Source organism: Eucyclogobius newberryi, unplaced genomic scaffold, assembly GCF_026437365.1.
Source record: "Eucyclogobius newberryi isolate DKJ021-1_F unplaced genomic scaffold, fEucNew1.0.hap1 SCAF_1, whole genome shotgun sequence".
In the NCBI taxonomy this organism is placed as follows: Eukaryota; Metazoa; Chordata; class Actinopteri; order Gobiiformes; family Gobiidae; genus Eucyclogobius; species Eucyclogobius newberryi.
The window spans coordinates 26,059,074-26,076,444 of record NW_027315723.1 but is presented as its reverse complement, the minus strand read 5'-3'; the positions used below and the strand labels follow the sequence as shown (position 1 = coordinate 26,076,444).

Below are 17,371 nucleotides of genomic sequence, written 5' to 3'. Positions count from 1 at the left end.
AATCTGTGCTGTAGGGAATTTGGTGCGCTCAGCAGTCGACTTGTGACTGTCGTGATGGTACGTCCTGTGATTTCCTACCTTGATATTTTAGACTGAATCAAAGCCCACCTTTCTTGGCAAAGTCTAACCTGTATCTAAACCCGTTTTGGGATAAGACCTGTCACCAGCCTTGGCCCCAAAAGGGCCAAAAGGACCAGGCCAGAGTCCCAACAGACTAGCCTGTATCAAAGCCCTCCTTTCTGGGCTGAGAGTGGGCAATAGCATGGCCCAAAAGGGCAAAAAGGACCAGGCCAGAGCCCCCAGAGTCTAGCCTGTATCAAAGCCCTCCTTTCTGAGCTAAGTCTTTGCACCGGCCTGGCCCCAAAAGGGCCGAAAGGACCTGGGAACAGGCTCCAGAGTCTAGCCTGTATCTAAGTCCTCCTTTCTGAACTAAGTATTAGCACCAGCTTGGCCCCAAAAGGGCTAAAAGGACCACGGAAAAGGCCCTTGAGTCGAGTCTGTATCAAAACCCTCCTTTTTGGGCTACGTTTTGGTACCAGCCTGGCCCCAAAAGGTCAGCCTCTGGGGCCATTTCCCTTCTCCTTTTCTATAACTACTATACTATAATATAATATATCTGCGAGCAATCCTTTTCAAGAATGCTGGACATAAAAATGAAGAAAAGCAACAGACTTTGTTGCAAAAATTATATGAGAGTGGCTCTTGCCAAGGTGAAGGTGCATTTCTGAACTGGTCTCTGAAAGGCTACAGCAGAAGTCACACTGATTTGCAGCAAATATTAATTATTATGTTTTTGTTTTTGTGTGAAAATGTTCTTTGAACACAGTGATGTTAATGCAAAGTTTGTTTTGAGCACAGTAAAACAGTTTTGAATTTGAAAAAATCCTGATTTTATTTTACCAATTAAGAAGGGTTCAGTGAATGCGCATATGAAACTGGTGGGGTTCAGTACCTCCAAAAAGGTTAAGAACCACTGGGTTATACCAACCTAATATTAATGTTCAATATATGTGTATTAAAGTCTTATTAAAGGGGTGGAGGCTCATCAAAACAATGTCAAATGCAACATTTTGAATGTTTCTCTTTGTCATTTAACAAATTCAACATTGGCGGGTTGTTTGTAGCCCTCTGCTCCATTAGTTTAAAAATGCGGCCCTCAGTGAAAAACGTTTGGACACCCCTGATCTAAATGTTACGAAGCACAATGTAATGTAAGACAACTAATTAAACCCTGTAAAGTATTTCTACTAAAGAAATGTATAAATGTGACAACAATAATTATCTATAGCAAAGGAAACGCTTAGGTTCACCGTCTTCGTCAAAGTGTTTGTCTTGGCCAATAAAAGCAGATCCATGGGAGAAGTGCTATGAAATAACCCACAGTAGCCACACTGAAACGTGTAGTATTTATCTTACTTGTGATGGCCTCAGATAATTGATGGACTCCTTCCACCAGTGATGGTCACTGACCGCGGTGAGTACAGCCTTTGTGGTCAACCCTGTTGTGGTCAGCACCTCCATGGTTTTAGCTGTGGTTCTGTGCAGTAAATCACTCGCTTTCCCCACAGGAGATCCTAAGGCGGGGGTACTGACCTGGACCAGGCAGGACAAGATCAAAAGAACAAACAAAAACATAATAGGTTTGTTAGTTACCGCTGAAATGTATGGTATTCATAACATGTTTTAGTCAAGGAGGACAAATATAAGTTATATGAAAGAATATGAAACATGAAACATAATATTCCTGTTATGGAGATCCAAGAAAGAAAAGACATAAAACAAATGAATTATAAGTCCACTCTGGGCATTTTCTGTTTGCAGTGCGGTGTATTTGTGTACTCTGATGCACTTTCTTTGTTTACAGGTTTTCGTAAACCTGGCCTGACTGTTGCTCTGTAGAATTATTTTCTAAACTCATTCATATTTCATCACCTCTAAAAGGCTGCCCCAACAGTTCAGTTTTGTAAATATGTGCAGTTCCCGGGACTTTCTTGATCATCTGTACAACTACAGCAAAAGGACAGTCATGCGCGAAAGGTATCTCTCGTTTCAACAGGGCTTGGCTTTTGTTGTGATTTTAATTAGGTGCTTGAGAAGAAGCACTTTAATAAGAGCAAGGTCCTCTGTTGTTCAGGCGGCTGTGCAGTTTGTTTGTGCACTGCATCTGAGAATTAAAATCTGCACCGTTTAGGCACTAAGCCTTTTGAGCTATGTAGAAACATTCAGTGCTGAATTCCTTTATTAAAACATATCACTCTTAAATGTGTTCTATAAAAAATAACACTGGCATAAGAATAGTGGCATAAGGAATAATAACGAAATTATATGATTACATTTGTAGCTGGATGTGAAATAGTCTTGTTGGTTGGTTGGTCTGTCATAGCCAAAATTGGACCTTTCCAGAATAAAATTGTCTGGATCTGTATCAGACCAAGAGCAAGACCACATGGTTTTATTGAAGTACAATTTAGTTTGTTTACTTTGTAAGTATTGAGGTATCGAGATTGGTGTCAACCATCGAGTCTATCCTTGTGACTTTTTCCATCTTTATTTTCTTCTGTATATATGCAGTCATTTTAGGAATATTCATTAATGCTGTAGAAAACAAGAAACCCTAGTTGCTATATGTAAAAATAATAAAACAAATTATTAGTTTTGTGTGTTGAGATTGCATTTTGTTATAATTTTACTAGAAACCCCGGTATTCTACATGTATATTTAATAACAGTTATTGTTCTAAATATTATTCACGAAACAACGCCTAAATTATTCCCAGTACCAAAATAAAAACATGAAAGACTGATAGTTCTGTGTTTTAGCAGCTTCCATGGTGATAAGAAAATTACATTGTCTCTCTTTCGGGGGCAGTGGTTTAGCGCCAAATCGTTTAGTGCCTTTCATTAATTTTTGATGTGACAAGGGGCCGAGGGTCGGGTAATGAAAGCTGCCCAAACACACACACTTAAGATGTTTGTGCACTCAAACAGATAAATACATGTTCGCAGCAGTATCCCCACACGGTGAACAGGATGCCGGACCTGTGGAGTCATCAATGCAGCAATAAAATGACAAGAGACAGCTCCCAATAAGAGCACGTCCATACACAATACAAAGTCATGAAACATTAACGCCCACTCAAGGCGTCGTAAACCTGGCAGAGCTGTACAGGAAGAGGCGACGTAAATAACCCCAAGGAGCTGAGCAACCTTAACACTAGATATACCGCTCATTAAATATGGAAAGAGAGGAAAAACATGCACAAACACACAAAGAATGTCAAACAAAGGAATAATTAAGAGAAAATGCAATTTGATGAGACATACTTTGGCAGGGTCCGGCTCGTCACCTGGTGGACTCTTCTCAGGCTCCATTTGATAGTTTACTGCTTGATACAGCACCTGCAAAGCACAAAAACACAATAAAATATATTTTGATTTGTTGGTTTATTTTTAACCTGTGAAACAGTATCAAGAAAACCGGTAAAAGCGGTAGCCAAAAGCCAAATGGGCAAAGATTGCTGCACTTTATGAAAACATAATTTTCTCCTCGTAAACGATGCCTGTTATTGTGTTTGTAGTATGGCCAGTTGCTTGAGCAGTGACAGCGTGAAATTGGACATAACCGTCAGATTGGGATAGAACTACATTTACAAAGACAGGCTTTAATAATGCACACACAAAAAAAGAGCAAACATTTGTAAATGCTTTTTTTTTTTTTTTAAAGGGAATATTGTGACGGTGCAAAATAAAACAAATATTTGTTTGAAAATGTTGTTTTACATAAAACTGTTCAATATACCGCAAGCACTAAGGACTAATTTGTAATCAGAACACACAGTAGTAACTATCCATCCATTTTCTAGCGCTTGTTCCTTTTCGGGGTCGCGGGTGACTGGAGCCTATCCCAGTGACTTCGGGCCTTAGACCGTGGAGAGCTCCCGAAGAATAGTGTGGTCTCTATACATCTATTATTAATGCATCTGATAATATCATCATAACTCGAGCAGTTAACTTTTCAGAGTTCTCATGTTTCACAGTTACATTTGAACAACTCTGGGTTATTTTTGTGAGCAAGACAGAGTATGACACAGAGCAGAATTTGCTATCGCCCGCTGTGTGCTGCATATGGACGATCACCATGATAAGTAATTCTCCAAATATGTGCAGTAGACCACTGATCATTTTCTCTGGTTGTTTTTTGACTATTATTATTATTATGATTATTTTTTAAACAATAAAAAACAATAAAAAATACAACACAAGATATCCAACGAAATGAAATTACAGCACATTTTATTATCACATTTGGTCCGTCTGTCAAAAAGTCTGAATGTAATTTTTCCCAGTTTTTGAACGTCAGTTATAATTTCGGTCCAGTCCTGATTGTTGATTCAGCCTGTGAAATTAATTTCTTTGTTATCTGGTTCTTTTCCTGCCCCAAAAGGTATCCATTTATTGTGTCCATGGCAAGAGTTTCGAGGCCCAGATGCATAGTTCTGAAGTCAAGTGGGATGCCAATGCTGAAAATAATCTGCAGGGCTCATCTGTTTTTACTTATTTGTTTTTATTCAACAATGTCTAAGAGATTACCTTTTTTTTTTAAATTCACTTAGTTTTGTTACACGTTTCTAAACGTCCCCTTTAACAGTTGCCGTGCATGGTATGTGTAATTGTTATAAAAGTAAGTATCTGGTTGTGTTTCCCAATCACATTGCAAACAATAATCTTAGTTGTTTAAAGTCAATCCACTTTATTCAGCAAAACTGTCTCGATAGAAAATAGTTTTGTTTGTGCTCAGGTTACAGCTTCTGTAACCTGAGATCTATGAATGTTATGTTGCGCGATGTGATTTGATTTATGTTCCTTTTTAGTTTGGATTGTAACTGATTCAGTCTTATTGTCTTTCTGTTCACTGACCACACACATAACACACGCACTGTTAAAAGACATCAAGTTCAGGCTCATCCGATTCTCTAACCGAAATCACCGGCCCACACTGTTCGCTCCAATCATCATTATTTCCCCTCAGTTATTGTGAATATCTCTACATATTTTTTTTTACCCTTTTGGTGCACGATGTAAAAGTGTTGTTACATAACAACCATACAAGAAGCGAAGAGAGCTGAACGCTTACAGACGTGTTGCCCCCCACACTGTGCCATTTTCAATTATGCTTAAATGAGAACTCTATTAATAAACACTGAGAGCATATAATATGAATACGCCATATTGCATGTTTCTACCTGTGTTTGCAGATCACTAGAGGCAGCCAGCAGCCCGTGGATATTATCAGGTGGACAGTGCGTGAGAGAAAAGGCTAACAGCTCTTGCCGGGCCTGTAGGTCCCCATAATCCTCACACTGTCCGAGCTGACTGCATACGTCCCACGCCGCACAGTAACCTGCAAAAACAACCACAGACGGAGCTGTCAAAGACTACCTGGGTGCCACAAATACTTTTTTTTTGGAAATAATTTGACTTGGAAGAGAAAAAGATAAGAGCCTAATCCTGAGACGACCTTCAAAACCTAGAGATATTAATAAATGTTTGTGAAAATCTGCTTTCCCTTGAAGAAAATATCAGCCCAAAGCATCGTAATAACGGCTCAGCATTGTTCCAGCTTCATCTCAGTCAGTCAGAGTGGAGTGCTGCGCCGACTTCATTGTTACAAACAGATTCAATTATTCCCAATGGCTGGCAGACGGAGCCAATGGGTAATCAGATGAGCACCAAGCTCTGACACCTTTTGCTTCTGTCTACTCTGTTCTATTACTCAGCAGTGCATGTAGCATTATGTGAGGTAGCCCATAGTGTAATACTTAAACGGGGTCAGCCAGAATAGTATCAGCTCAATGATCATATAAAAACTCTCCTTGAGAATTCTCGAGACATAGATGTAATAGTCTGAAAGCAAAGAGATAGTTTTAAAACAACTATGAGACAAATATGTTACAAAGCCCAGAGCAACAATAAGAAAACTAATTACTGTATATATCAGAAAAAATTACTCTGAAAAATCACTATTTGACATTCAAAGGTTCAACACTCCACCAATCCAGTATATTATACAGTTTATGGTAATTTTACAAACCTGACAACCCTCTGACCATTACATTTGTTTTTGTTTTTTCACCAAAGCTTCTGTGTGTACTTGACTTTCACTAAAATGATCATGTACATGATGTAACAATGTGAAATGCAGTATTTGCTGTTAGACTTGTTGTTAGACTAGTATTGTGTATGTTCTTTGTACCTGCAGACATCAGATCTCGGCAGTGGATGTAGGAAGCCTTGAAGTCTGGACTCTGAAGTGCCTGCTCTGCCAAAAGGGTCAAGACCTGCCCTTTCCTAGTGGCCTCGTCGGTCCCTGGACACACACACAGTGATGAGCTCAATTAGTAACTATATATATATATATATATATATATATATATATATATATATATATATATATATATATATATATATATATATATATATATATATATATATATATATATATATAATAAATAACAATAAAAAGAACTGTGTACATTGAACATCAAAGACAGCCTCAAGAAGATGAAGAAACATCATGGATTCTCAAAGGAGTCAACGTAAAGCGGTCTAGAGATAAATATGTTCAGGGTGTCTTCAAACGGTAAGACATTATAGCAGACATATCTGGACAAAATGCCTTTATCATCACTTTTGGTGTTGACATATTGGAAGGTCAGTTGGCAACATTCCTTGCCCTTGATGGACCAATCAAAGAGAACTTAGCACTTTGGATTCATTCATCTTAACTTGGTAACATGAAAAATAAAATAATAATCATGGCTTCATTCTTATTGTCAAAAACAAAATCCCCAAACTTATTAACCAACTAAACCCTTAGGCGCGGGTGACATCAAATATTCAGCAAACAGTCCCAGAGCAGTGCACCCTTCAAAAGCCTCCCCCTTGCAGTTATTTATTTAAAAATGTGTTTATTCTGTCTCTCATCTCTCACTGTCTTCCGTTTCTGAAGCCATACAGAGCACAGAGTTGCCTGCTGGCTGGATTTGAGAAGCTGAAGAAGGAGAGATGCCACAAGGTTAGTTGGCGGGTTTCCTCGCAGCAATGAGAAAAAGATAGGTACAATTTAGGAGACAGAGGAGAAGGCAAAGGGAAATGCCACAAACACGGTACAGCGACCTAACTCTCAAACATGTCAAATACAAAAAGACAAGAATAGTTTATTTGATTATATTATTGGACAAAAATATGTGTAGCACTTTAGAGTTTAAGTTCACAGTAACAGAGCACTTCCTGCTTCACCTAGAATAAAACGCTCTATAATTAACTGCAGACAGCACACACACCAGTCTCATTTTTACCCTAAGAGCTGCTCATAGAATATATCTGTACTGGGGCAAAACAGATTTTACTTTATTACATGAAAAAAAAATCAGGTACGACAAAAAATGTAATAAAAAAAATGTGTTTATTATGAATGTCTTATGTATTATGAAAGTCTTTGTTTGTGCTTTATTAAGGAAATTTAAAAAAAATAGCTATTATAAGTGTTTCCTGCAAAATAAAACAAATAATTATGACTGAAATGTTTCCATCTACAAATATAATACTGACAACCCAATAGTGATCTTAAATAACAATAATAAAAAATAACCAGTATAAATATGGGGGGAGTTTATAGGCTAAACAGAACTCAATTTGCTGCCTCACAGTCTGTGTGCGTTTAAGTATAGATTTTTTTTCTCGTAGCTTTAACAGCTCTCATGAAGATAAATTTCCCTCCTGAGTACGACGTGTCACTTGATAATCTGTGGTTCAATTCTGCAGCTTGTGTGGGCGGCTCTTCTTTCTTCATCTCAAGGGCTTTGTCATCAAACTGCCACCGGACAAGAATCGGCCTCATTTGATGTTAATCTCACAGACATTTGCCAAAAGAACAAAATGTTGTGTGCTGAGACAAGGGGGTGCTTATTCGAGTGTTAATACCTGCCACTCGGAGAAGACTGGCCAGATTGAGCAGCGTGGCAGACTGCTTGTAAGCCTTGGAGCACTGGGCGATGCACTCCTTTATGAGAGACAGACGATCAGACTGGAGACGCACTGCGAGGGGAAAAAAGGGGGATTAATGAGAAAAAAATTGTTAATATGAAGCATTCTTTGCTACTTTTTAAAATACTTTTTTATATTTTTTCTGTAGTTAGCACATGACTCAAATAATACTCTAAAAGTCAACCGTTAATGATCATTGCCTCTTTGGACTCTATCCGCAATTATGCTCTTGAGCTTTTTCTTGTTAATCTGTTGAAGCACCTGGTGTACACTGCAGGGTTCAGAATAAGCGGTATCGCATCGCAAAATGCGACGCAATTTCTCTCAAATGCGATGCATTCGTCAGAAAAAAAGTGTGTTTGTAACGCAGCTTTTGCGATACAAAAATGTGTGTTCAATTGTATAACCAAAGCGCCTAAAAGTACTGATCACTCGTCAATCACGGCATGACACATGTAGGACGCTGTGTTGACATGCCGCTGCTGTCTCAGATCACGAGTCTGAAAGTGGGAGGAGCCACGTGCGGTAAAGTTAGCGTCACAGATTCAGACTTCCGAGGTCAATAGCTCCTAAAAGCAAAATTCTTTGCAGATCTTACACAGCCAAAATATTCATATTTACACTGTCAAGTGACACAACCTCGTTTTTAACAATCAGATGCGTATTTTGGGCGCAGCGAATTACACGGCTCCGAATGTGCAGAGACAAGAGTACTTAGAGACCGTCATCAAATAACAAAACGAAAAATGGAATGGAACGTCAATAGAGCGGTACAATTTGAATAACACATAAAATACACCATGATGGACACCACAGCAACCTTTATTTTTCCATCAGAAGCTTAATGCATATTTTTTGTGAGTGTAATGACAATTAATATGTAAATGATACTCTTAATATGTAAATGAGACTTTTGCTATGCAATTATCAAATTGCTATACAAATTTGGAAAAAATAACCGATTGTTTAGCAGCACCGCTATACAAGTGAAAATCCTTAATCTGAGCCCTGCACTGTCTCTGGTCCCAGTGCGGTTTGGGACTTGCGTCCTGTTACACTGACCGCCAAGCACTGCGGTAGTGGGGCAGGAGGCCCGTGGGTCTGCGGAAAGAATCCACAAGAAGTCTCTCTTTGTCGGATACGGCAGCGGTCTGGTGCGGTTTCCAGGTCGTTAGATGAGCGTACTTGCACAAAACCATGTGAATCTGTGTGGCGTTCATCAAAAACGGGTCGCAGTGGACTGGAGATGTAACAGGTAATCTGCAAGTGACCAACATGGGTCCTGAACTGGACCAGAATCAGTGTACAACAGGCGTAACAAGGGCACCTCTTCAAAACACACAAGCTGTGACATTAATAGGTGCCAAAATAATGCACAGAATTTCCATACAGTGGTTGCAAAAGTACTCACAGAAACATTGGGAAACGCTAAAGATAGCAGTGAAAGCCACTCTGTCAATATGTCCCACTCGTTAAATTATTCTACATACACAAAGCTTCTATCAGCTAATCTTCTGCATCAGCATATGTCTCTCTGGTACATTAAACAAGAGAAATGGGTTCAAAATGTTTCGGATGCCACAACAGTAGCAGAATGCCAGTAAGACTGTCTGGCGCTGATTTACTGTTCTTGGCAGAGTTGCCTTTTGACTGGCACAGTCTTGTCTGTACATCCCATCTGAGAAAACCAATTTGTATTGTTTAATTTATGAATGCGACTCGATGCATTAATAATAAGCTAAGGCCATTTCAGCTCAGCCAACATTACTTTGAGTATTAGCTTTTTCTTGATGTATTATCTGCCCAGGCTGAGGAGAAATAACAGCGGAGAAATAACGGCAGAAAAACTGTTGTTAAAATGTCTTCAAAATGCAGAATTAAAAGGGAACAATTTCAGCACAGCTGCTTACAAAGATATTTATCAGGCAAGGCCAATCTTAAGCTAAGTAAATATTCCAAACTGAAACTTGTAACTTATTTTTTCAATCTAAAAACAAACTTAAATTAATTTACTTCATTTTTCTGAAATGGGCAGAATGGCGTGTTTAGTGCCTCTACAGCCCCCTGCGCATCCCAAACAGTTCCTTTGAGGATCTTAACTGCATGGCATCACTTTGGGTGAGGCCCGCAGGGAATTCTGGGAAAAGGTGGTGCCTTTGCCTGTGAAGTATTGCCTAAGGCTCGGTGGAGTACTGCAGGAGATGGATTACCTTTGTGCTTCATACCTGTGGCTGTTTATCTGTGGGTGTATGCATGGTACAAGCTTTTTACTAACAAAAAAAAACTAAAAGATGTTTTTTCCTCTCACGCGCTCTAGTATTTTGTCTTGAGATAATACAAATAAATATTACGAGGCCACCAAGGCAATAATAGAACATAAAATAAACCTACACCAATGACAATATGTATGAGCAATACATTTAACCTCACACTTGTTGTTGTTGTTGTAACTATCACTAGCAACATTATTTTTTTACTACACTTTACTACACAGGTGATTCTTCCCAAATTGTACATATAATTAGGGAAGTAGTTACAAACAAGGCTATTGTTCAAGCCTTAAAAAGGGGCCTGATCTTGGTTTTTAGGTAGAAGGTCCTAAACATTTCTGCTGTTGTTTTGCGTGAAATGTTCCCCAAAACAGCAAATGAATAAATTAAACCTAGTTACATTATACAGTGAAACAATCCAGGCAAAGCAAAACAATGTTCATGAGACAAGCAAGTGTTGGACCTTCCACCAGAAAACGTACAAAGTGCACCTTTATTCCCGCTTTCACTTGGCTTGAGTGTGCGTCAGTAGCAAAACCTGTGGCGGGAGTATCGTGATCCGAGAACACAATGAGGAAAAAAAACACAGCTCAGCTCATTTTGACGGGGGCAAAAGGGGAAACAGAACAGGTCCAGGGAGGCAGAAACACCTAAGGTTAAAAGGTAAGTTGATAAGAGGTCAAGCTGGTTTATTCTGGCTTCATAATTTCCTCAAAGGGAGACAAATCAGACAGCAAGTGCAGCAGTTGTGCACTGATACGGAGCCAAGAAAACAAGGGTGGAATGCTGATGAGTCAGGCTTATAAACACAAATTTAAAAGCGTTACATATAGAGTATAAAAGCATTATACATTCTTCACTTGTAGTTAAGCCCTCACACAAATGTTGCTTGCTCAGCATTTCTTTCATAAATAACTCTACATGTAAATACAGAAAAGTGAGAGAGGGCTGACACTTTGAAGGAAAGGCAACTTGAGTGCATAAGGACATTAAATCTTACTTCAAATGACTGTTATTGCAAATGACAAATCAACAGTAAATTACTTTAGTTTGTGATGAGTGGAGAGAAACTCCTCCTCGTCACATATAGACAAAGAAGTGTAGATAGCTTAAGTGCGTGGCTTGTACCTTGAAGCGGCAGGATGTTGACACTGAAGTCCTGGAGTTGGCCGAGAGCGCTGATGAGGTCCAGCTCCTCCTGAATGGCCACGGGACAGTCTGTGATCAGCTGGAGACAGGCCCTGAGGAAAAGGAAAGCCAACATGAAGACAAAAAGTACAGCTTGAATTTTTGGCATCATTTATTGGTAGAAAAGACAATTTACATTTCTTCAGCCATAACATCGCCTTATTGAAATGGTTTTGAAAAAGCTGTCAAATTTTACACTTCCATGGCTCACATACAAATACATAACATGTATTAGGATATTATTGAGTGAGAAAAACACATTCATTGGTGAACATTTGCAAAGAAAGTTTCAGTCCTTTTAGAGAGGATAAAATGGATTTATTTTCAAAGTCTAGACTTGTTTGATGGCTCTGCTTCAGGATCGTTTTCTTTTGCTAAAATTCACACACATTAATAGGATGATGTGCTTGCGGCTCCCGCTCAAAATGTAAGTCACATTTGCTTGTATTTCCCATGTATGCAATTAGACGGTAAAACTGAAATTGGAAGGAGAGAAGCAAAATTATTTATTTACAAATAACAGCTTAGAAGGGATTTTTAGACGTTGTCTCTGTTGATTTAAAGGGAGAGCAAAGCCCTGAAGATGAAACGCAACATTTTCTTGGGTTTCTTTGTGAACAGAGGTAGTAAAATTCATTGTAATTTAAGTCCTCAAAAACTTTAAAGGGACACAGTTTGAATAGGGCATGAGTGGAGTTATGGTGTTTTTACCAGGAACAAAAGTTTTGTCCTAGTGAAATGAGACTCAAAGAGAATAAGGAGCAGAGGATGTTGATTATGTACTTAAGCTGTAAAGTGTCCGCAGGCTTCTATCAATGCAGTGGCAAAAATAAACGCAAAAATGAGCATGCAGAGAGGTTTGTTACAAATTAAATTGGATATGACCTCAAATTATTATCATGATTGAGTACAACATTTCTCATCAATTAAGTTTAGGATAAATTAATTGGCCGTGTTACCGTGGGTTCTCTCCGGGTTCTCTGGCTCCTCCCACCGTCCAAAGACATGCATGTGTTAGGCAAACTTGGTGACTCTAAATTGGCCCTAGTGAATGAATGTGAGAGTGAAAGGCTGTCTGTTATGTCTATGTCTCTGTGTTGGCCCTGCGACGAGTTGGCCACTGTCCAGGATGTACCCCGCCTAAGGCCCGAAGTCACTGGGATAGGCTCCAGTCACCTGCGACCCCGAAAGGGAACAAGCAATAGAAAATGGATGGATGGATGGATACATTAATTGGCAAAAGCTACACATAATGTAATATAATAATATATTCCACATTATAAGAAACCTTTTACAGCTTAAAGAGTATTTTGGTGGAATCCCTCAGTCGTCAAGGTGGGATAGTTTTTGATGGAAACGTTTCATCCTCCTTTTGTAATTTCATGGTTGTAATGCATGTCTTTGTAGCGGACAATAGTAGTTGGGATTCCCATGTTATTTTAGGAGTCTCTTTTATCATGATGTCCACTCTTGTGCTTGTGTGGTACCACTGACCCTCCCATCCATTCACGCTGCCATCACATGCTGCTGCTGTCCTAATATGTGCGTAGCCTCTAGCACATGAACCATTTGTATGTGTGTCTGTGGGACGGTTATTTTTGTCTAGAGGACACTACGCCTATGTGGACTATTAATTTCACGAAAGGCACACGTCCAGATCGCTTTTCAGACAGACACACACACCACAGCGACTCAACGGATTATACGGTCCACGTCTATGAGGGGGCAACTTTGTGTTAGTTACTATAAATAAACGACGACCCAATTACTGCCCCGTTCCCCCACTAGGAACAGACGAGGAGGTTACACACCCCTCGGAGATCGGAAATAGCCGGACAGCTCTGCACATAAAGAACATGCCCCCTATTATGTGCTCCAAGAAATTAAACACAAATATTACAATGCCTTTAGCTCGGCCGTGTGCACATTAAATCAAATATGGCTGCTCACGAGGAGAAATGAAAGCCAAAAATATGACAGGGACTGGGAAACATTGCAGATAAATAACAGTAAATAACAGATAAAACAGAAAAGGAACAGGAGACTTTGCCTATCAAAGTTGAAACAGCTGTGTAGGATAGAAGAAGAAGTGGTTCCGTACGACGCCAAATCCTTGCAAAATGTTACTTATTGCAGTGCAACGTTTCGGCCCACTGACCTGCTTCAAGCGAAGCAGGCTAAATGACAGAAGACCATTGAGCTTCTTTAATTCACATGTGTCCCGGAAATAAACTGACCTAATTGTAGGGTACTGTGACTCGAGGCGCAATGGAGGGAGTGGTGACCAAACTCACTTTTCGTAAAGTATTGGATAAGTGTATGTATTCTGGATCCCCAAGTAAAGAGCATAGACAAAAATTGCCTTAACTGAATAGAAATGGAGCAATGTTCAAATTCAAGTCAAGGAGAAATGGGTTCTTGCTGCTAAAGCAGTGTACTGCTCACGTACAATGGTAATATTACATAGAACTTCGCAAAAATTAGGCATTGAATAGTTGTATAGACTAACTAATAAACCAACACTGTCAACATCGATTTACTTTTCTGTACGTATACTATTGCTTTGTCCAAACTGCTCATTTTAAAAGCGATCTCTAGTTCCCACCTGGCGAGCTGCATGCAGGGGTCAGTGAGGGTTTTGGATGAGTTGAAGTATTCTCGAGCTGCAGCCAACACCAGGTCCACACTGTTGCCATAGGACACTTTTATGGAGTAACCTTTACCCCGGAAAGACAAACTCACAGGAACATCCTGGTTCATCTACAGACAAGAGTAGATCAGAGAGAGTGCAGGATTCATTATAGAAGCTTTAGAGCCTTATAGCCAGAGGGAGAACTCTCTGAAGAAATCTTGTTTAATATACCTTAGAGCAGTGCATGAGCTGTCCCGCCAGGCGCACGTTCTCTACCAGGCTGGAGCACAGCAGGGACTCCACAAAGACCTGGAGCAACACACACAAGTATTCAACAGGAAGAAGTGACTATGCACAACGTTTTAAAAAGGGCAGATATTGTTTTTTGCTATAATTCCATGTAAATTATTTAATCGAGAAAAAGGAAATAAACTATTTTCGAAACAAGCTGTTCATGCAAAAATGTATTGAAAGCAGTATAAGCCATGTACTAATATCTTGGTGAAAACACAAATCTGACCGATATTTTTGTTTTTTTATTACTTTTTTCCTTGACTGGCTAAAACAATCCCCCTGCTGCGTGAGTGCTTTTGCCCAGTGAATGGATGCTGAAAGTACAGAATGAGGCTCTGCCAAGCCCCCAGCAACCAAGATGGCCGCCCATTCAAGTCAATGAGAGCTGCTCAGTAGCGCATGTCGCCAGTTAGCCTTTACTAATTAGCTCTTTGGACACTGCAGCCCAGAAGTGACGTAGGTCTGCGTCCGGTTTGCGTACCATGTGATCGTACTGACCAATCAGAGAGAGTTACTTGAGCAGTGCAGAGCACAGTGTGAGATAAAGCCAAATATTAAACAACTACTTTTATGAAACTTTTTCACTGACAATGGAAATAATTCTGGTTCTTATTAAGTACATGGAATGTTTGATCCAACATTGATTTCTTAAATTATGGATTTTTAATCATATCATTCTGCAACATGTCAAATGTATTCAGATGACATGTTGATGATCTACATGCAAAACATGCTAAAGTCATGATTAAGTCCATATTTAGGTTTCTTGTCTGTGTAATACAGATAACAACACTTATGGACACGAAACGTAACATCGATTAGTTTATACTTGGCAAAACATTCCATTTCCATAGCATTTATTACGTAATTTAGTTTTTCAGGTAGAAACGTTTCAAGACATCGCTTCTGAGTCGTAGATCCGGGTCATTAGTTCCATGATTTGTAGTTATTAAACTCATAGATTAGATTCGATTCATAGTTTTACGCCTGTAGCTTATTCGTGCCATTTGGGCTATTTCAAGGCATCTAGGCCCGTTCACTTCATCAACACGCGCTCTGATTGGTCTTGACGGTTACGAGCTGGGCTAGAGCGTGGCCGAAGCTAACAGCTTAAAATGTGTTTTAAAGACAACTGAAGAATCTTAAAATTAGAAAAGTCTATGACCCATAAATAGGTAAGAATTGCCGCTATATCCGACTTTTCTGAAAGCTCTAGGTGCTCTTTCAGCCGAACACGAGCAGTTTTTCGTTACATTGCGCTCTAGGGAAAAAAGCTTTCTGGACGCACGATTTCTTTGGCTGCAGTACCAATGGAGTGGCCACTGGGGTAGTCTGCAACATGCTGCGGCTAGCCCTACCCTATCCAGATATTATAATAGATCCATGGTCTCTGCATTTGCAATAGTTCGGTGCTTTTAACACTGCCCTCTGGTGGTCATCCAGGATTCATGAAATTAATTGCAATGAACGCTAGCGTTTGTAACTTTTGTTTTAGTTACAATGAAATAGAATTATGGCTAAGGTCTTATTTGTTCTGTTGAAATACCTGATGACAAGTTTCTGGTTTCAGACAGGTGTAGACGCTATGCTGCATGTCAAGTAGGTCTTGCAATAGCCCCCTCCACACCGTCTCACTAATGGGAGGTTTTCTGAAACACATAAACCTCATTTGTTAGCTTGGTTAAGCTCTTAATTACCATAGATAATGTTTATACTAGTTTACAAACTTGCGTCCATTGTGCCGACACAACTTGACCATTAGCTGGTATGCTTCTTCTTCACTGGTCTGGCTGTTTCGCACAAATGAAATAGGCTTCTGCAAACCGTGTTTTTCCAAGACCTCCACCACACTATAAGAAAAAGAGAGGCATTTATAATCATGAACAAGCATTCATTCTGTACAGGAGTACAGTACACAATTTAAACATATTCTTCCGTTTATTCAAATTTCTATTCCAAGGGATTTAAGATTGTTCACAAATCTCAGCAACTACGGACCCTAGCCAAGTAAAATATGGACAATTAGCAGTTTGATTTTCAATGTAGATGGACCAATGTAACTAATAAATGCATGTCTTTAGATAGTAGGAGGCAGAGACAGCAAACAGTAACATAGGGAAAACCCACTCATTCTAATAAACCATGGCAAGATTTGAATACAAAATACTTCAAGATGTTTTTGTGCGATACAAACTGCAGTAGTAAAGAACTACATGATAAATGACATTGTAGCACATCTCTTTTGTAAGGCAGTTTGTGTTTAGGTGAATGTAAATGTGAACTGTCTCTCATGACTGAGTGAGAGGAGCTTTGTGTACGCGCTGGTGTGGGATTAGCATGGCAACCACAGTCTCAACAGGGTTGTGCTGCAACAGATGTTCGCTCTCTGTTGCAACTCATTACCATAGTAAACAGGTGCCTAAAAGCTGAGCATGTGAGAGACGTCCGAGAGACGGCAAGCCCGATATCAACCAGCGCTATTTGTCTGTGCGTACATGCATGGATGTGGGGGATTGTCTCCATGTTCCCTTTCAAAGTTAAGGTGAAGGGATGAAGGAAACAGCACCTATTCAGAGGAAAGGCACTTTGCATTTAGAGACATCTGACTTGGGGGTGGGGGACTCACAATGTTTCAGCACAGAACATTAGAAAGCATGTTACCACCAGTTCCCAAGGGTGTGTTTGCATGAGTTTTAGATGTATAAATGCAAAGCTATAGGCAAGAGAGTAATAGTAGTACATTCTGTCCTGGTCGAACGCATAATGTGTTTGTGTAATCAATGTTTTTAGGTTTTTTTTTCTGCCATTTGGAGATTAAAGTGGAGTCCCTACGACCTACCAAGACATATATAAATTATAGATTTTCTGATTCAAAAATATTGAACATCCATTTAGGGTGTGTCTTGTCAGGTAAACACTGGCATTGAAAAAGATGAATTATC

At 39.5% G+C, this 17,371-nt stretch overlaps 1 protein-coding gene across 1 annotated transcript in view; it reads right to left on the bottom strand.

Moving 5' to 3' along the window:
• nbas (NBAS subunit of NRZ tethering complex) overlaps window positions 1-17,371 on the bottom strand; it is a 177,435-nt gene that overhangs the window by 109,481 nt on the left and 50,583 nt on the right. The window contains exons 28-37 of the mRNA XM_072441583.1: window positions 16,157-16,279; window positions 15,976-16,078; window positions 14,367-14,444; window positions 14,109-14,263; window positions 11,444-11,556; window positions 7,983-8,096; window positions 6,253-6,366; window positions 5,243-5,400; window positions 3,324-3,398; window positions 1,417-1,593 (exon numbers count right to left, since the gene is read on the bottom strand). Coding sequence (XP_072297684.1) covers window positions 1,417-1,593; window positions 3,324-3,398; window positions 5,243-5,400; window positions 6,253-6,366; window positions 7,983-8,096; window positions 11,444-11,556; window positions 14,109-14,263; window positions 14,367-14,444; window positions 15,976-16,078; window positions 16,157-16,279 — 1,210 coding nt within the window. The remainder of the gene's footprint in view (window positions 1-1,416; window positions 1,594-3,323; window positions 3,399-5,242; window positions 5,401-6,252; window positions 6,367-7,982; window positions 8,097-11,443; window positions 11,557-14,108; window positions 14,264-14,366; window positions 14,445-15,975; window positions 16,079-16,156; window positions 16,280-17,371) is intronic.